Source organism: Salmo salar, chromosome ssa02 (genome assembly GCF_905237065.1).
Source record: "Salmo salar chromosome ssa02, Ssal_v3.1, whole genome shotgun sequence".
NCBI classification, from domain to species: domain Eukaryota; kingdom Metazoa; phylum Chordata; class Actinopteri; order Salmoniformes; family Salmonidae; genus Salmo; species Salmo salar.
Window position 1 is genome coordinate 72,585,998 of NC_059443.1, and position 17,936 is coordinate 72,603,933.

General features: G+C 39.3%; 1 protein-coding gene across 3 annotated transcripts in view; it reads left to right on the forward strand.

Moving 5' to 3' along the window:
* Positions 1-16,574, forward strand: part of LOC106606799 (uncharacterized serine-rich protein C215.13) — an 84,711-nt gene extending 68,137 nt beyond the window's left edge. The window contains exons 8-10 of one of the 3 annotated variants that reach the window (XM_045709643.1): positions 14,856-14,954; positions 15,424-15,446; positions 15,655-16,574. In XM_045709643.1, coding sequence (XP_045565599.1) covers positions 14,856-14,954; positions 15,424-15,446; positions 15,655-16,023 — 491 coding nt within the window. In that variant the 3' untranslated portion in view covers positions 16,024-16,574. Of the gene's footprint in view, positions 1-14,855; positions 14,955-15,423; positions 15,477-15,654 lie in introns of all 3 variants that reach the window. The other 2 variants (XM_045709645.1, XM_045709642.1) reach the window with 2 other exon arrangements.
* Positions 16,575-17,936: the final 1,362 nt, after the last annotated feature.

The window sequence follows — 17,936 nt, forward strand, 5'->3', positions numbered from 1 at the left end:
GGGTAGGTTAGTGGTAGACATGTCTGAATGTAGTTTTATGACATGAGGGGTAGGTTAGTGTTAGACATGTCTGTATGCAGTGTTATGATATGAGGGTAGGTTAGTGGTAGACATGTTTGTATGTAGTGTTATGATATGAGGGTAGGTTAGTGGTAGACATGTCTGTATGTAGTGTTATGATATGAGGGGTAGGTTAGTGTTATGATATGAGGGTAAGTTAGTGGTAAACATGTCTGTATGTAGTGTTATGATATGAGGGTAGGTTAGTGGTAGACATGTCTGTATGTAGTGTTATGATATGAGGGTAGGTTAGTGTTAGACATGTCTGTATGTAGTGTTATGATATGAGGGTAGGTTAATGTTATGATATGAGGGTAGGTTAGTGGTAGACATGTCTGTATGTAGTGTTATGATATGAGGGGTAGGTTAGTGTTAGACATGTCTGTATGTAGTGTTATGATATGAGGGTAGGTTAGTGGTAGACATGTATGTATATAGTGTTATGATATGAGGGTAGGTTAGTGTTATGATATTAGGGTAGGTTAGTGGTAGACATGTCTGAATGTAGTGTTATGATATGAGGGTAGGTTAGGGTTAGACATGTCTGTATGTAGTGTTATGATATGAGGGTAGGTTAGTGGTAGACATGCCTGTTTGTAGTGTTTTGATATGAGGGTAGGTTAGTGTTATGATATGAGGGTAGGTTAGTGGTAGACATGTCTGTATGTAGTGTTATGATATGAGGGTAGGTTAGTGGTAGACATGTCTGTATGTAGTGTTATGATATGAGGGTAGGTTAGTGGTAGACATGTCTGTATGTAGTGTTATGATATGAGGGTAGGTTAGTGGTAGACATGTCTGTATGTAGTGTTATGATATGAGGGGTAGGTTAGTGTTATGATATGAGGGTAAGTTAGTGGTAGACATGTCTGTATGTAGTGTTATGATATGAGGGTAGGTTAGTGGTAGACATGTCTGTATGTAGTGTTATGATATGAGGGGTAGGTCAATGTTATGATATGAGGGTAGGTTAGTGGTAGAAATGTCTGTATGTAGTGTTATGATATGAGGGTAGGTTAGTGGTAGACATGTCTGTATGTAGTGTTATGATATGAGGGTAGGTTAGTGGTAGACATGTCTGTATGTAGTGTTATGAAATGAGGGTAGGTTAGTGGTAGACATGTCTGTATGTAGTGTTATGATATGAGGGGTAGGTTAGTGTTATGATATGAGGGTAAGTTAGTGGTAGACATGTCTGTATGTAGTGCTATGATATGAGGGTAGTTTAGTGGTAGACATGTCTGTATGTAGTGTTATGATATGAGGGTAGGTTAGTGGTAGACATGTCTGTATGTAGTGTTATGATATGAGGGGTAGGTTAGTGTTATGATATGAGGGTAAGTTAGTGGTAGACATGTCTGTATGTAGTGTTATGATATGAGGGTAGGTTAGTGGTAGACATGTCTGTATGTAGTGTTATGATATGAGGGTAGGTTAGTGTTAGACATGTCTGTATGTAGTGTTATGATATGAGGGTAGGTTAATGTTATGATATGAGGGTAGGTTAGTGGTAGACATGTCTGTATGTAGTGTTATGATATGAGGGGTAGGTTATTGTTAGACATGTCTGTATGTAGTGTTATGATATGAGGGTAGGTTAGTGGTAGACATGTATGTATATAGTGTTATGATATGAGGGTAGGTTAGTGTTATGATATTAGGGTAGGTTAGTGGTAGACATGTCTGAATGTAGTGTTATGATATGAGGGTAGGTTAGGGTTAGACATGTCTGTATGTAGTGTTATGATATGAGGGTAGGTTAGTGGTAGACATGCCTGTTTGTAGTGTTTTGATATGAGGGTAGGTTAGTGTTATGATATGAGGGTAGGTTAGTGGTAGACATGTCTGTATGTAGTGTTATGATATGAGGGTAGGTTAGTGGTAGACATGTCTGTATGTAGTGTTATGATATGAGGGTAGGTTAGTGGTAGACATGTCTGTATGTAGTGTTATGATATGAGGGTAGGTTAGTGGTAGACATGTCTGTATGTAGTGTTATGATATGAGGGGTAGGTTAGTGTTATGATATGAGGGTAAGTTAGTGGTAGACATGTCTGTATGTAGTGTTATGATATGAGGGTAGGTTAGTGGTAGACATGTCTGTATGTAGTGTTATGATATGAGGGGTAGGTCAATGTTATGATATGAGGGTAGGTTAGTGGTAGAAATGTCTGTATGTAGTGTTATGATATGAGGGTAGGTTAGTGGTAGACATGTCTGTATGTAGTGTTATGATATGAGGGTAGGTTAGTGGTAGACATGTCTGTATGTAGTGTTATGAAATGAGGGTAGGTTAGTGGTAGACATGTCTGTATGTAGTGTTATGATATGAGGGGTAGGTTAGTGTTATGATATGAGGGTAAGTTAGTGGTAGACATGTCTGTATGTAGTGCTATGATATGAGGGTAGTTTAGTGGTAGACATGTCTGTATGTAGTGTTATGATATGAGGGTAGGTTAGTGGTAGACATGTCTGTATGTAGTGTTATGATATGAGGGGTAGGTTAGTGTTATGATATGAGGGTAAGTTAGTGGTAGACATGTCTGTATGTAGTGTTATGATATGAGGGTAGGTTAGTGGTAGACATGTCTGTATGTAGTGTTATGATATGAGGGGTAGGTTAATGTTATGATATGAGGGTAGGTTAGTGGTAGACATGTCTGTATGTAGTGTTATGATATGAGGGGTAGGTTAGTGGTCGACATGTCTGTATGTAGTGTTATGATATGAGGGTAGGTTAGTGTTAGACATGTCTGTATGTAGTGTTATGATATGAGGGTAGGTTAGTGGTAGACATGTCTGTATGTAGTGTTATGATATGAGGGTAGGTTAGTGGTAGACATGTCTGTATGTAGTGTTATGATATGAGGGTAGGTTAGTGGTAGACATGTCTGTATGTAGTGTTATGATATGAGGGTAGGTTAGTGTTATGATATGAGGGTAAGTTAGTGGTAGACATGTCTGTATGTAGTGTTATGATATGAGGGTAGGTTAGTGGTAGACATGTCTGTATGTAGTGTTATGATATGAGGGGTAGGTTAATGTTATGATATGAGGGTAGGTTAGTGGTAGACATGTCTGTATGTAGTGTTATGATATGAGGGGTAGGTTAGTGGTCGACATGTCTGTATGTAGTGTTATGATATGAGGGTAGGTTAGTGTTAGACATGTCTGTATGTAGTGTTATGATATGAGGGTAGGTTAGTGGTAGACATGTCTGTATGTAGTGTTATGATATGAGGGTAGGTTAGTGGTAGACATGTCTGTATGTAGTGTTATGATATGAGGGTAGGTTAGTGGTAGACATGTCTGTATGTAGTGTTATGATATGAGGGGTAGGTTAGTGTTATGATATGAGGGTAAGTTAGTGGTAGACATGTCTGTATGTAGTGTTATGATATGAGGGTAGGTTAGTGGTAGACATGTCTGTATGTAGTGTTATGATATGAGGGGTAGGTCAATGTTATGATATGAGGGTAGGTTAGTGGTAGACATGTCTGTATGTAGTGTTATGATATGAGGGTAGGTTAGTGGTAGACATGTCTGTATGTAGTGTTATGATATGAGGGTAGGTTAGTGGTAGACATGTCTGTATGTAGTGTTATGAAATGAGGGTAGGTTAGTGGTAGACATGTCTGTATGTAGTGTTATGATATGAGGGGTAGGTTAGTGTTATGATATGAGGGTAAGTTAGTGGTAGACATGTCTGTATGTAGTGCTATGATATGAGGGTAGTTTAGTGGTAGACATGTCTGTATGTAGTGTTATGATATGAGGGTAGGTTAGTGGTAGACATGTCTGTATGTAGTGTTATGATATGAGGGGTAGGTTAGTGTTATGATATGAGGGTAAGTTAGTGGTAGACATGTCTGTATGTAGTGTTATGATATGAGGGTAGGTTAGTGGTAGACATGTCTGTATGTAGTGTTATGATATGAGGGGTAGGTTAATGTTATAATATGAGGGTAGGTTAGTGGTAGACATGTCTGTATGTAGTGTTATGATATGAGGGGTAGGTTAGTGGTCGACATGTCTGTATGTAGTGTTATGATATGAGGGTAGGTTAGTGTTAGACATGTCTGTATGTAGTGTTATGATATGAGGGTAGGTTAATGTTATGATATGAGGGTAGGTTAGTGGTAGACATGTCTGTATGTAGTGTTATGATATGAGGGGTAGGTTAGTGTTAGACATGTCTGTATGTAGTGTTATGATATGAGGGGTAGGTTAGTGGTCGACATGTCTGTATGTAGTGTTATGATATGAGGGTAGGTTAGTGGTAGACATGTCTGTATGTAGTGTTATGATATGAGGGTAGGTTAGTGGTAGACATGTCTGTATGTAGTGTTATGATATGAGGGTAGGTTAGTGTTAGACATTTCTGTATGTAGTGTTATGATATGAGGGTAGGTTAGTGTTATGATATGAGGGTAGGTTAGTGGTAGACATGTCTGTATGTAGTGTTATGATATGAGGGTTGGTTAGTGGTAGACATGTCTGTATGTAGTGTTATGATATGAGGGTAGGTTAGTGTTATGATATGAGGGTAGGTTAGTGTTAGACATGTCTGTATGTAGTGTTATTATATGAGGGTAGGTTAGTGGTAGACATGTCTGTATGTAGTGTTATGATATGAGGGGTAGGTTAGTGTTATAATATGAGGATAGATTAGTGGTAGACATGTCTGTATGTTGTGTTATGATATGAGGGTAGGTTAGTGGTAGACATGTCTGTATGTAGTGTTATGATATGAGGGTAGGTTAGTGGTAGACATCTCTGTATGTAGTGTTATGATATGAGGGTAGGTTAGTGTTAGACATTTCTGTATGTAGTGTTATGATATGAGGGTATGTTAGTGTTATGATATGAGGGTAGGTTAGTGGTAGACATGTCTGTATGTAGTGTTATGATATGAGGGTAGGTTAGTGGTAGACATGTCTGTATGCAGTGTTATGATATGAGGGGTAGGTTAATGTTATGATTTGAGGGTAAGTTAGTGGTAGACATGTCTGTATGTAGTGTTATGATATGAGGGTAGATTAGTGGTAGACATGTCTGTATGTAGTGTTATGATATGAAGGGTAGGTTAGTGTTATGATATGAGGGTAAGTTAGTGGTAGACATGTCTGTATGCAGTGTTATGATATGAGGGTAGGTTAGTGGTAGACAAGTCTGAATGTAGTTTTATGATATGAGGGGTAGGTTAGTGTTAGACATGTCTGTATGCAGTGTTATGATATGAGGGTAGGTTAGTGGTAGACATGTTTGTATGTAGTGTTATGATATGAGGGTAGGTTAGTGGTAGACTGGTCTGTATGTAGTGTTATGATATGAGGGGTAGGTTAGTGTTATGATATGAGGGTAAGTTAGTGGTAGACATGTCTGTATGTAGTGTTATGATATGAGGGTAGATTAGTGGTAGACATGTCTGTATGTAGTGTTATGATATGAGGGGTAGGTTAGTGTTAGACATGTCTATATGTAGTGTTATGATATGAGGGTAGGTTAGGTTAGTGGTAGACATGTATGTATATAGTGTTATGATATGAGGGTAGGTTAGTGTTATGATATTAGGGTAGGTTAGTGGTAGACATGTCTGAATGTAGTGTTATGATATGATGGTAGGTTAGGGTTAGACATGTCTGTATGTAGTGTTATGATATGAGGGTAGGTTAGTGGTAGACATGCCTGTTTGTAGTGTTTTGATATGAGGGTAGGTTAGTGTTATGATATGAGGGTAGGTTAGTGGTAGACATGTCTGTATGTAGTGTTATGATATGAGGGTAGGTTAGTGGTAGACATGTCTGTATGTAGTGTTATGATATGAGGGTAGGTTAGTGGTAGACATGTCTGTATGTAGTGTTATGATATGAGGGGTAGGTTAGTGTTATGATATGAAGGTAAGTTAGTGGTAGACATGTCTGTATGTAGTGTTATGATATGAGGGTAGGTTAGTGGTAGACATGTCTGTATGTAGTGTTATGATATGAGGGTAGGTTAGTGGTAGACATGTCTGTATGTAGTGTTATGAAATGAGGGTAGGTTAGTGGTAGACATGTCTGTATGTAGTGTTATGATATGAGGGGTAGGTTAGTGTTATGATATGAGGGTAAGTTAGTGGTAGACATGTCTGTATGTAGTGCTATGATATGAGGGTAGTTTAGTGGTAGACATGTCTGTATGTAGTGTTATGATATGAGGGTAGGTTAGTGGTAGACATGTCTGTATGTAGTGTTATGATATGAGGGGTAGGTTAGTGTTATGATATGAGGGTAAGTTAGTGGTAGACATGTCTGTATGTAGTGTTATGATATGAGGGTAGGTTAGTGGTAGACATGTCTGTATGTAGTGTTATGATATGAGGGGTAGGTTAATGTTATGATATGAGGGTAGGTTAGTGGTAGACATGTCTGTATGTAGTGTTATGATATGAGGGGTAGGTTAGTGGTCGACATGTCTGTATGTAGTGTTATGATATGAGGGGTAGGTTAGTGGTCGACATGTCTGTATGTAGTGTTATGATATGAGGGTAGGTTAGTGGTAGACATGTCTGTATGTAGTGTTATGATATGAGGGTAGGTTAGTGGTAGACATGTCTGTATGTAGTGTTAGGATATGAGGGTAGGTTGGTGGTAGACATGTCTGTATGTAGTGTTATGATATGAGGGTAGGTTAGTGTTAGACATTTCTGTATGTAGTGTTATGATATGAGGGGTAGGTTAGTGTTATAATATGATGGTAGGTTAGTGGTAGACATGTCTGTATGTAGTGTTATGATATGAGGGTAGGTTAGTGGTAGACATGTCTGTATGTAGTGTTATGATATGAGGGTAGGTTAGTGGTAGACATGTCTGTATGTAGTGTTATGATATGAGGGGTAAGTTAGTGTTATAATATGAGGGTAGGTTAGTGGTAGACATGTCTGTATGTAGTGTTATGATATGAGGGTAGGTTAGTGGTAGACATGTCTGAATGTAGTTTTATGATATGAGGGGTAGGTTAGTGTTAGACATGTCTGTATGCAGTGTTATGATATGAGGGTAGGTTAGTGGTAGACATGTTTGTATGTAGTGTTATGATATGAGGGTAGGTTAGTGGTAGACTGGTCTGTATGTAGTGTTATGATATGAGGGGTAGGTTAGTGTTATGATATGAGGGTAAGTTAGTGGTAAACATGTCTGTACGTAGTGTTATGATATGAGGGTAGGTTAGTGGTAGACATGTCTGTATGTAGTGTTATGATATGAGGGGTAGGTTAGTGTTAGACATGTCTATATGTAGTGTTATGATATGAGGGTAGGTTAGTGGTAGACATGTATGTATATAGTGTTATGATATGAGGGTAGGTTAGTGTTATGATATTAGGGTAGGTTAGTGGTAGACATGTCTGAATGTAGTGTTATGATATGAGGGTAGGTTAGGGTTAGACATGTCTGTATGTAGTGTTATGATATGAGGGTAGGTTAGTGGTAGACATGCCTGTTTGTAGTGTTTTGATATGAGGGTAGGTTAGTGTTATGATATGAGGGTAGGTTAGTGGTAGACATGTCTGTATGTAGTGTTATGATATGAGGGTAGGTTAGTGGTAGACATGTCTGTATGTAGTGTTATGATATGAGGGTAGGTTAGTGGTAGACATGTCTGTATGTAGTGTTATGATATGAGGGTAGGTTAGTGGTAGACATGTCTGTATGTAGTGTTATGATATGAGGGGTAGGTTAGTGTTATGATATGAGGGTAAGTTAGTGGTAGACATGTCTGTATGTAGTGTTATGATATGAGGGTAGGTTAGTGGTAGACATGTCTGTATGTAGTGTTATGATATGAGGGTAGGTTAGTGGTAGACATGTCTGTATGTAGTGTTATGAAATGAGGGTAGGTTAGTGGTAGACATGTCTGTATGTGGTGTTATGATATGAGGGGTAGGTTAGTATTATGATATGAGGGTAAGTTAGTGGTAGACATGTCTGTATGTAGTGCTATGATATGAGGGTAGTTTAGTGGTAGACATGTCTGTATGTAGTGTTATGATATGAGGGTAGGTTAGTGGTAGACATGTCTGTATGTAGTGTTATGATATGAGGGGTAGGTTAGTGTTATGATATGAGGGTAAGTTAGTGGTAGACATGTCTGTATGTAGTGTTATGATATGAGGGTAGGTTAGTGGTAGACATGTCTGTATGTAGTGTTATGATATGAGGGGTAGGTTAATGTTATGATATGAGGGTAGGTTAGTGGTAGACATGTCTGTATGTAGTGTTATGATATGAGGGTAGGTTAGTGGTCGACATGTCTGTATGTAGTGTTATGATATGAGGGTAGGTTAGTGGTAGACATGTCTGTATGTAGTATTATGATATGAGGGTAGGTTAGTGGTAGACATGTCTGTATGTAGTGTTATGATATGAGGGTAGGTTAGTGTTAGACATTTCTGTATGTAGTGTTATGATATGAGGGTAGGTTAGTGTTATGATATGAGGGTAGGTTAGTGGGAGACATCTCTGTATGTAGTGTTATGATATGAGTGTAGGTTAGTGGTAGACATGTCTGTATGTAGTGTTATGATATGAGGGTAGGTTAGTGTTATGATATGAGGGTAGGTTAGTGTTAGACATGTCTGTATGTAGTGTTATGATATGAGGGTAGGTTAGTGGTAGACATGTCTGTATGTAGTGTTATGATATGAGGGTAGGTTAGTGGTAGACATGTCTGTATGTAGTGTTATGATATGAAGGGTAGGTTAGTGTTATGATATGAGGGTAAGTTAGTGGTAGACATGTCTGTATGCAGTGTTATGATATGAGGGTAGGTTAGTGGTAGACATGTCTGTATGTAGTTTTATGATATGAGGCGTAGGTTAGTGTTAGACATGTCTGTATGCAGTGTTATGATATGAGGTTAGGTTAGTGGTAGAAATGTTTGTATGTAGTGTTATGATATGAGGGTAGGTTAGTGGTAGACATGTCTGTATGTAGTATTATGATATGAGGGTAGGTTAGTGGTAGTCATGCCTGTTTGTAGTGTTTTGATATGAGGGTAGGTTAGTGTTATGATATGAGGGTAGGTTAGTGGTAGACATGTCTGAATGTAGTGTTATGATATGAGGGTAGGTTAGTGGTAGACATGTCTGTATGTAGTGTTATGATATGAGGGTAGGTTAGTGGTAGACATGCCTGTTTGTATTGTTTTGATATGAGGGTAGGTTAGTGTTATGATATGAGGGTAGGTTAGTGGTAGACATGTCTGTATGTAGTGTTATGATATGAGGGTAAGTTAGTGGTAGACATGTCTGTATGTAGTGTTATGATATGAGGGTAGGTTAGTGGTAGACATGTCTGTGTGTAGTGTTATGATATGAGGGGTAGGTTAATGTTATGATATGAGGGTAGGTTAGTGGTAGACATGTCTGTATGTAGTGTTATGATATGAGGGGTAGGTTAGTGGTCGACATGTCTGTATGTAGTGTTATGATATGAGGGTAGGTTAGTGGTAGTATTGTCTGTATGTACTGTTATGATATGAGGGGGAGGTTAGTGTTATGATATGAGGGTAAGTTAGTGGTAGACATGTCTGTATGTAGTGTTATGATATGAGGGTAGGTTAGTGGTAGTATTGTCTGTATGTAGTGTTATGATATGAGGGTAGGTTAGTGGTAGTATTGTCTGTATGTACTGTTATGATATGAGGGGGAGGTTAGTGTTAGACATGTCTGTATGTAGTGTTTTGATATGAGGGTAGGTTAGTGGTAGACATGCCTGTTTGTAGTGTTATGAGATGAGGGTAGGTTAGTGTTATGATATGAGGGTAGGTTAGTGGTAGACATGTCTGTATGTAGTGTTATGATATGAGGGTAGGTTAGTGGTAGACATGTCTGTATGTAGTGTTATGATATGAGGGTAGGTTAGTGTTAGCCATGTCTGTATGTAGTGTTAAGATATGAGGGGTAGGTTAGTGGTAGACATGTCTGTATATAGTGTTATAATATGAGGGTAGGTTAGTGGTAGACATGTCTGTATGTAGTGTTATGATATGAGGGTAGGTTAGTGTTATGATATGAGGGTAGGTTAGTGGTAGACATGTCTGTATTTGGTGTTATGATATGAGGGGTAGGTTAGTGGTAGACATGTCTGTATATAGTGTTATAATATGAGGGTAGGTTAGTGGTAGACATGTCTGTATGTAGTGTTATGATATGAGGGTAGGTTAGTGTTATGATATGAGGGTAGGTTAGTGGTAGACATGTCTGTATGTAGTGTTATGATATGAGGGTAAGTTAGTGGTAGACATGTCTGTATGTAGTGTTATGATATGAGGGGTAGGTTAGTGTTATGATATGAGGGTAAGTTAGTGGTAGACATGTCTGTATGTAGTGTTATGATATGAGGGTAGGTTAGTGGTAGACATGTCTGTATGTAGTGTTATGATATGAGGGTAGGTTAGTGGTAGACATGTCTGTATGTAGTGTTATGAAATGAGTTTAGGTTAGTGGTAGACATGTCTGTATGTAGTGTTATGATATGAGGGGTAGGTTAGTGTTATGATATGAGGGTAAGTTAGTGGTAGACATGTCTGTATGTAGTGCTATGATATGAGGGTAGTTTAGTGGTAGACATGTCTGTATGTAGTGTTATGATATGAGGGTAGGTTAGTGGTAGACATGTCTGTATGTAGTGTTATGATATGAGGGGTAGGTTAGTGTTATGATATGAGGGTAAGTTAGTGGTAGACATGTCTGTATGTAGTGTTATGATATGAGGGTAGGTTAGTGGTAGACATGTCTGTATGTAGTGTTATGATATGAGGGGTAGGTTAGTGGTCGACATGTCTGTATGTAGTGTTATGATATGAGGGTAGGTTAGTGGTAGACATGTCTGTATGTAGTGTTATGATATGAGGGTAGGTTAGTGGTAGACATGTCTGTATGTAGTGTTATGATATGAGGGTAGGTTGGTGGTAGACATGTCTGTATGTAGTGTTATGATATGAGGGTAGGTTAGTGTTAGACATTTCTGTATGTAGTGTTATGATATGAGGGGTAGGTTAGTGTTATAATATGAGGGTAGGTTAGTGGTAGACATGTCTGTATGTAGTGTTATGATATGAGGGTAGGTTAGTGGTAGACATGTCTGTATGTAGTGTTATGATATGAGGGTAGGTTAGTGGTAGACATGTCTGTATGTAGTGTTATGATATGAGGGGTAGGTTAGTGTTATAATATGAGGGTAGGTTAGTGGTAGACATGTCTGTATGTAGTGTTATGATATGAGGGTAGGTTAGTGGTAGACATGTCTGAATGTAGTTTTATGATATGAGGGGTAGGTTAGTGTTAGACATGTCTGTATGCAGTGTTATGATATGAGGGTAGGTTAGTGGTAGACATGTTTGTATGTAGTGTTATGATATGAGGGTAGGTTAGTGGTAGACTGGTCTGTATGTAGTGTTATGATATGAGGGGTAGGTTAGTGTTATGATATGAGGGTAAGTTAGTGGTAAACATGTCTGTATGTAGTGTTATGATATGAGGGTAGGTTAGTGGTAGACATGTCTGTATGTAGTGTTATGATATGAGGGGTAGGTTAGTGTTAGACATGTCTATATGTAGTGTTATGATATGAGGGTAGGTTAGTGGTAGACATGTATGTATATAGTGTTATGATATGAGGGTAGGTTAGTGTTATGATATTAGGGTAGGTTAGTGGTAGACATGTCTGAATGTAGTGTTATGATATGAGGGTAGGTTAGGGTTAGACATGTCTGTATGTAGTGTTATGATATGAGGGGTAGGTTAGTGTTATGATATGAGGGTAAGTTAGTGGTAGACATGTCTGTATGTAGTGTTATGATATGAGGGTAGGTTAGTGGTAGACATGTCTGTATGTAGTGTTATGATATGAGGGTAGGTTAGTGGTAGACATGTCTGTATGTAGTGTTATGAAATGAGGGTAGGTTAGTGGTAGACATGTCTGTATGTGGTGTTATGATATGAGGGGTAGGTTAGTGTTATGATATGAGGGTAAGTTAGTGGTAGACATGTCTGTATGTAGTGCTATGATATGAGGGTAGTTTAGTGGTAGACATGTCTGTATGTAGTGTTATGATATGAGGGTAGGTTAGTGGTAGACATGTCTGTATGTAGTGTTATGATATGAGGGGTAGGTTAGTGTTATGATATGAGGGTAAGTTAGTGGTAGACATGTCTGTATGTAGTGTTATGATATGAGGGTAGGTTAGTGGTAGACATGTCTGTATGTAGTGTTATGATATGAGGGGTAGGTTAATGTTATGATATGAGGGTAGGTTAGTGGTAGACATGTCTGTATGTAGTGTTATGATATGAGGGTAGGTTAGTGGTCGACATGTCTGTATGTAGTGTTATGATATGAGGGTAGGTTAGTGGTAGACATGTCTGTATGTAGTATTATGATATGAGGGTAGGTTAGTGGTAGACATGTCTGTATGTAGTGTTATGATATGAGGGTAGGTTAGTGTTAGACATTTCTGTATGTAGTGTTATGATATGAGGGTAGGTTAGTGTTATGATATGAGGGTAGGTTAGTGGTAGACATCTCTGTATGTAGTGTTATGATATGAGTGTTGGTTAGTGGTAGACATGTCTGTATGTAGTGTTATGATATGAGGGTAGGTTAGTGTTATGATATGAGGGTAGGTTAGTGTTAGACATGTCTGTATGTAGTGTTATGATATGAGGGTAGGTTAGTGGTAGACATGTCTGTATGTAGTGTTATGATATGAGGGTAGGTTAGTGGTAGACATCTCTGTATGTAGTGTTATGATATGAGGGTAGGTTAGTGTTAGACATTTCTGTATGTAGTGTTATGATATGAGGGTATGTTAGTGTTATGATATGAGGGTAGGTTAGTGGTAGACATGTCTGTATGTAGTGTTATGATATGAGGGTAGGTTAGTGGTAGACATGTCTGTATGTAGTGTTATGATATGAAGGGTAGGTTAGTGTTATGATATGAGGGTAAGTTAGTGGTAGACATGTCTGTATGCAGTGTTATGATATGAGGGTAGGTTAGTGGTAGACAAGTCTGAATGTAGTTTTATGATATGAGGCGTAGGTTAGTGTTAGACATGTCTGTATGCAGTGTTATGATATGAGGTTAGGTTAGTGGTAGACATGTTTGTATGTAGTGTTATGATATGAGGGTAGGTTAGTGGTAGACATGTCTGTATGTAGTATTATGATATGAGGGTAGGTTAGTGGTAGTCATGCCTGTTTGTAGTGTTTTGATATGAGGGTAGGTTAGTGTTATGATATGAGGGTAGGTTAGTGGTAGACATGTCTGAATGTAGTGTTATGATATGAGGGTAGGTTAGTGGTAGACATGTCTGTATGTAGTGTTATGATATGAGGGTAGGTTAGTGGTAGACATGCCTGTTTGTAGTGTTTTGATATGAGGGTAGGTTAGTGTTATGATATGAGGGTAGGTTAGTGGTAGACATGTCTGTATGTAGTGTTATGATATGAGGGTAAGTTAGTGGTAGACATGTCTGTATGTAGTGTTATGATATGAGGGTAGGTTAGTGGTAGACATGTCTGTATGTAGTGTTATGATATGAGGGGTAGGTTAATGTTATGATATGAGGGTAGGTTAGTGGTAGACATGTCTGTATGTAGTGTTATGATATGAGGGGTAGGTTAGTGGTCGACATGTCTGTATGTAGTGTTATGATATGAGGGTAGGTTAGTGGTAGTATTGTCTGTATGTACTGTTATGATATGAGGGGAGGTTAGTGTTAGACATGTCTGTATGTATGTTGAGGTAGGTTAGTGTTTATGTTAGTGTTAGACATGTCTGTATGTAGTGTTATGATATGAGGGTAGGTTAGTGTTATGATATTAGGGTAGGTTAGTTGTAGACATGTCTGTATGTAGTGTTTTGATATGAGGGTAGGTTAGTGGTAGACATGCCTGTTTGTAGTGTTATGAGATGAGGGTAGGTTAGTGTTATGATATGAGGGTAGGTTAGTGGTAGACATGTCTGTATGTAGTGTTATGATATGAGGGTAGGTTAGTAGTAGACATGTCTGTATGTAGTGTTATGATATGAGGGTAGGTTAGTGTTAGCCATGTCTGTATGTAGTGTTAAGATATGAGGGGTAGGTTAGTGGTAGACATGTCTGTATATAGTGTTATAATATGAGGGTAGGTTAGTGGTAGACATGTCTGTATGTAGTGTTATGATATGAGGGTAGGTTAGTGTTATGATATGAGGGTAGGTTAGTGGTAGACATGTCTGTATTTGGTGTTATGATATGAGGGGTAGGTTAGTGGTAGACATGTCTGTATATAGTGTTATAATATGAGGGTAGGTTAGTGGTAGACATGTCTGTATGTAGTGTTATGATATGAGGGTAGGTTAGTGTTATGATATGAGGGTAGGTTAGTGGTAGACATGTCTGTATGTAGTGTTATGATATGAGGGTAAGTTAGTGGTAGACATGTCTGTATGTAGTGTTATGATATGAGGGTAGGTTAGTGTTATGATATGAAGGGTAGGTTAGTGGTAGACATGACAGAACACCTAGTCAGGTTACAGAACACCTTGTCAGGTTTCAGAACACCTAGTCAGGTTACAGAACACCTAGTCAGGTTACAGAACACCTTGTCAGGTTGCAGAACAGTTATGCAAGACCACCACCGCTAGACTGAGCAGGTATAATGTAGCAGTAGGTTTGTCTAATCGGTTCCGTAACAGTGTGTGTGTGTGTGTGTGTGTGTGTGTGTGTGTGTGTGTGTGTGTGTGTGTGTGTGTGTGTGTGTCCAGGTACCTCAGTGGTCATCATGGTGTCTGTTAGTCTGGTAGTGTTACTGCTGGTGATCAGCCTGATCATAGTCTGCAGATGGAAATACAAAAAGGCCACAGGTGAGAAACACGCACGCACACAAACAACACACAACAAAGTAAGTTCCCCTTCTTTACAATCTCTCAGTTTTCCTTTCAGATACATTCATTTGCATAATATCCACAACATCATTTGTCCCTAGTTGAGAAATGGAGAATGAATAGTCACTGAGGAGTGTCTGAGCCTGGCCTGATTCTGGGGGAAGTGCAGCGCTCTGTCTGTCTGTCTGTCTGTCTGTCTGTCTGTCTGTCTGTCTGTCTGTCTGTCTGTCTGTCTGTCTGTCTGTCTGTCTGTCTGTCTGTCTGTCTGTCTGTCTGTCTGTCTGTCTGTCTGTCTGTCTGTCTGTCTGTCTGTCTGTCTGTCTGTAGTCCTCTCTCTCCCTTCCTGTCTCTCTCTCTCTCTTCCTCTCTCTCTCTCTGTCTCTCTCTCTCTCTCTCTCTCTCTCTCTCTCTCTCTCTCTGAGTGATGTGTGTGTGTTGTTTTCCACAGGATCGGTCTCTTCAACACACAGAGTGAGTCCAGACACAGGAAACAATGAAGGGGTCAGTGTCTGTAGTATAATTATACTTTTTTTGACTGAGTGATGTCATTGAGTGTGTTTTATTTGTCCCTTCTTCCTCTACTCCCCTCTCTCTCGCTTTCTCTCTTTGTATCTGTCTCTCTTCCTCCTCCTCCCTCTCTTCCTTCTAATCCTCCCTCTCTCCTCCTCTTCCTCTCCAGGGTTGTCATGGTGATGGTGACTATGAGGAAATAATGGAGCGCCCCCTACAGTCAGACTCAGATGCTGCGACCTTCACCATCTATGCCACCGCCAACTTACCCACAAGCCACTCTGACTCTCTCCACCACGACAGCGTCAACTTCCACAAGAACCCCAGTAGCCCCAACGAAGCCAGAGTCACCATTACTAAAGAGGGCAGCTGCTCCAATGAGGCCACCGCTGCCATTGCTAAAGAGGACACTTCATCATGTGACTATGCTACTGTGAATTATGGTCAAAGCCCCACCTACTCTACTGTCAATCATCCACACAGCTCCTCTGAGGCTCCTCCCATCTACTCCACAGGCAGCATACCCATAGACACTTGAGTCACTGGCAACCAATCACAAGATACACACACTCGCAGTCACTTAGCTACTTCCTGTTCTCTCAGTGACAGTGAGTTTGCATGTCTTGCCCAATTGAGAGGAGGTGTCACTTTATGGGCAATTTAGGAGCCCGGATGCAAACGCCAAATGCCCTGGTGAAAACTGACAGTGATATAGGGGTGGAGTCATCAAACTCCGCCTTCGCAGTTTAAATTGTTCTATATGAGCTCAGCCACCCAGTAGATTATGATGATGATGATGATGATGATGAGCATTATAATAATTATAATTATAATTTTATTGTGAGGCTATTTTGTCTTAATTGTATTTATGATTGTACATTCTTAACCTCCCTGGGCAAGCGTCCCACCTAGTCAACAGCCAGTGGAATAGCGTGGCGCGAAATACAAACACCTCATAAATGCTATTACAACGAAAGCAAAACATTCGATTATGTCAGCAGAATACCCAGCCAGAAATAATCAGACACCCATTTTTCAAGCTAGCATATAATGTCACATAAACCCAAACCACAGCTAAATGCAGCACTAAACTTTAATGATCTTCATCAGATGACAATCCTAGGACATTATGTTAACCTCTCTGGGCTAGGCGGGACGAATTCGTCCCACCTACGCAACAGCCAGTTGAATCCCGTGGCGCGATTTTCAAATACCTTAGAAATACTATTACTTCAATTTCTCAAACATACGACTATTTTACACCATTTTAAAGACAAGACTCTCGTTAATCTAACCACACTGTCCGATTTCAAAAAGGCTTTACAGCGAAAGCAAAACATTAGATTATGTCAGGAGAGGACCCTGCCAAAAATAATCACACAGCCATTTTCAAAGCAAGCATATATGTTACAAAAACCAAAACCACAGCTAAATGCAGCACTAACCTTTGATGATCTTCATCAGATGACACTCCTAGGACATTATGTTTTACAATACATGCATGTTTTGTTCAATCAAGTTCATATTTATATAAAAAAACAGCTTTTTACATTAGCATGTGATGTTCAGAACTAGCATTCCCACCAAACACTTCCGGTGAATTTACTAAATTACTCATGATAAACGTTCACAAAATACATAACAATTATTTTAAGAATTATAGATACAGAACTCCTTTATGCAATCGCGGTGTCAGATTTTAAAATAGCTTTTCGGCGAAAGCACATTTTGCAATATTCTGAGTAGATAGCCCGGCCATCATGGCTAGCTAATTTGACACGCACCAAGTTTGGCCCTCACCAAACTCCGATTTACTATAAGAAAAATTGGATTACCTTTGCTGTTCTTCGTCAGAATGCACTCCCAGGACTTCTACTTCAACAACAAATGTTGTTTTGGTTCGAAATAATCCATAGTTATATTGAAATAGCTCCGTTTTGTTCGTGCGTTCAGGTCACAATCCGAAGGGTGACGCGCGAGCGCGTTTCGTGACAAAAAAATTCGAAATATTCCATTACCGTACTTCGAAGCATGTCAAACGCTGTTTAAAATCAATTTTTATGTGGTTTTTCTCGTAAAATAGCGATAATATTCCAACCGGGTGACGTTGTATTCATTCAAAGACTGAAAGAAAAACATGGAGTCTGTCTCGTGGACGCGCATCTCCAGTGTCATTGTTCCCTGCCTGACCACTCATAAAAACTCCTGCTGTTCTTCGCCCAGAGACTGCAGAGACGTCATTCCACTTTCTGGCGCCTTCTGAGAGCCAATGGAAGCCTTAGAAAATGTCACGTTACAGCAGAGATGCTGTATTTTTGATAGAGATGCCACAGAAGGAGAACAAATTGTCAGACAGGGCACTCCCTTATGGAATCTTCTCAGGTTTTGGCCTGCCATATGAGTTCTGTTATACTCACAGACACCATTCAAACAGTTTTAGAAACTGTAGAG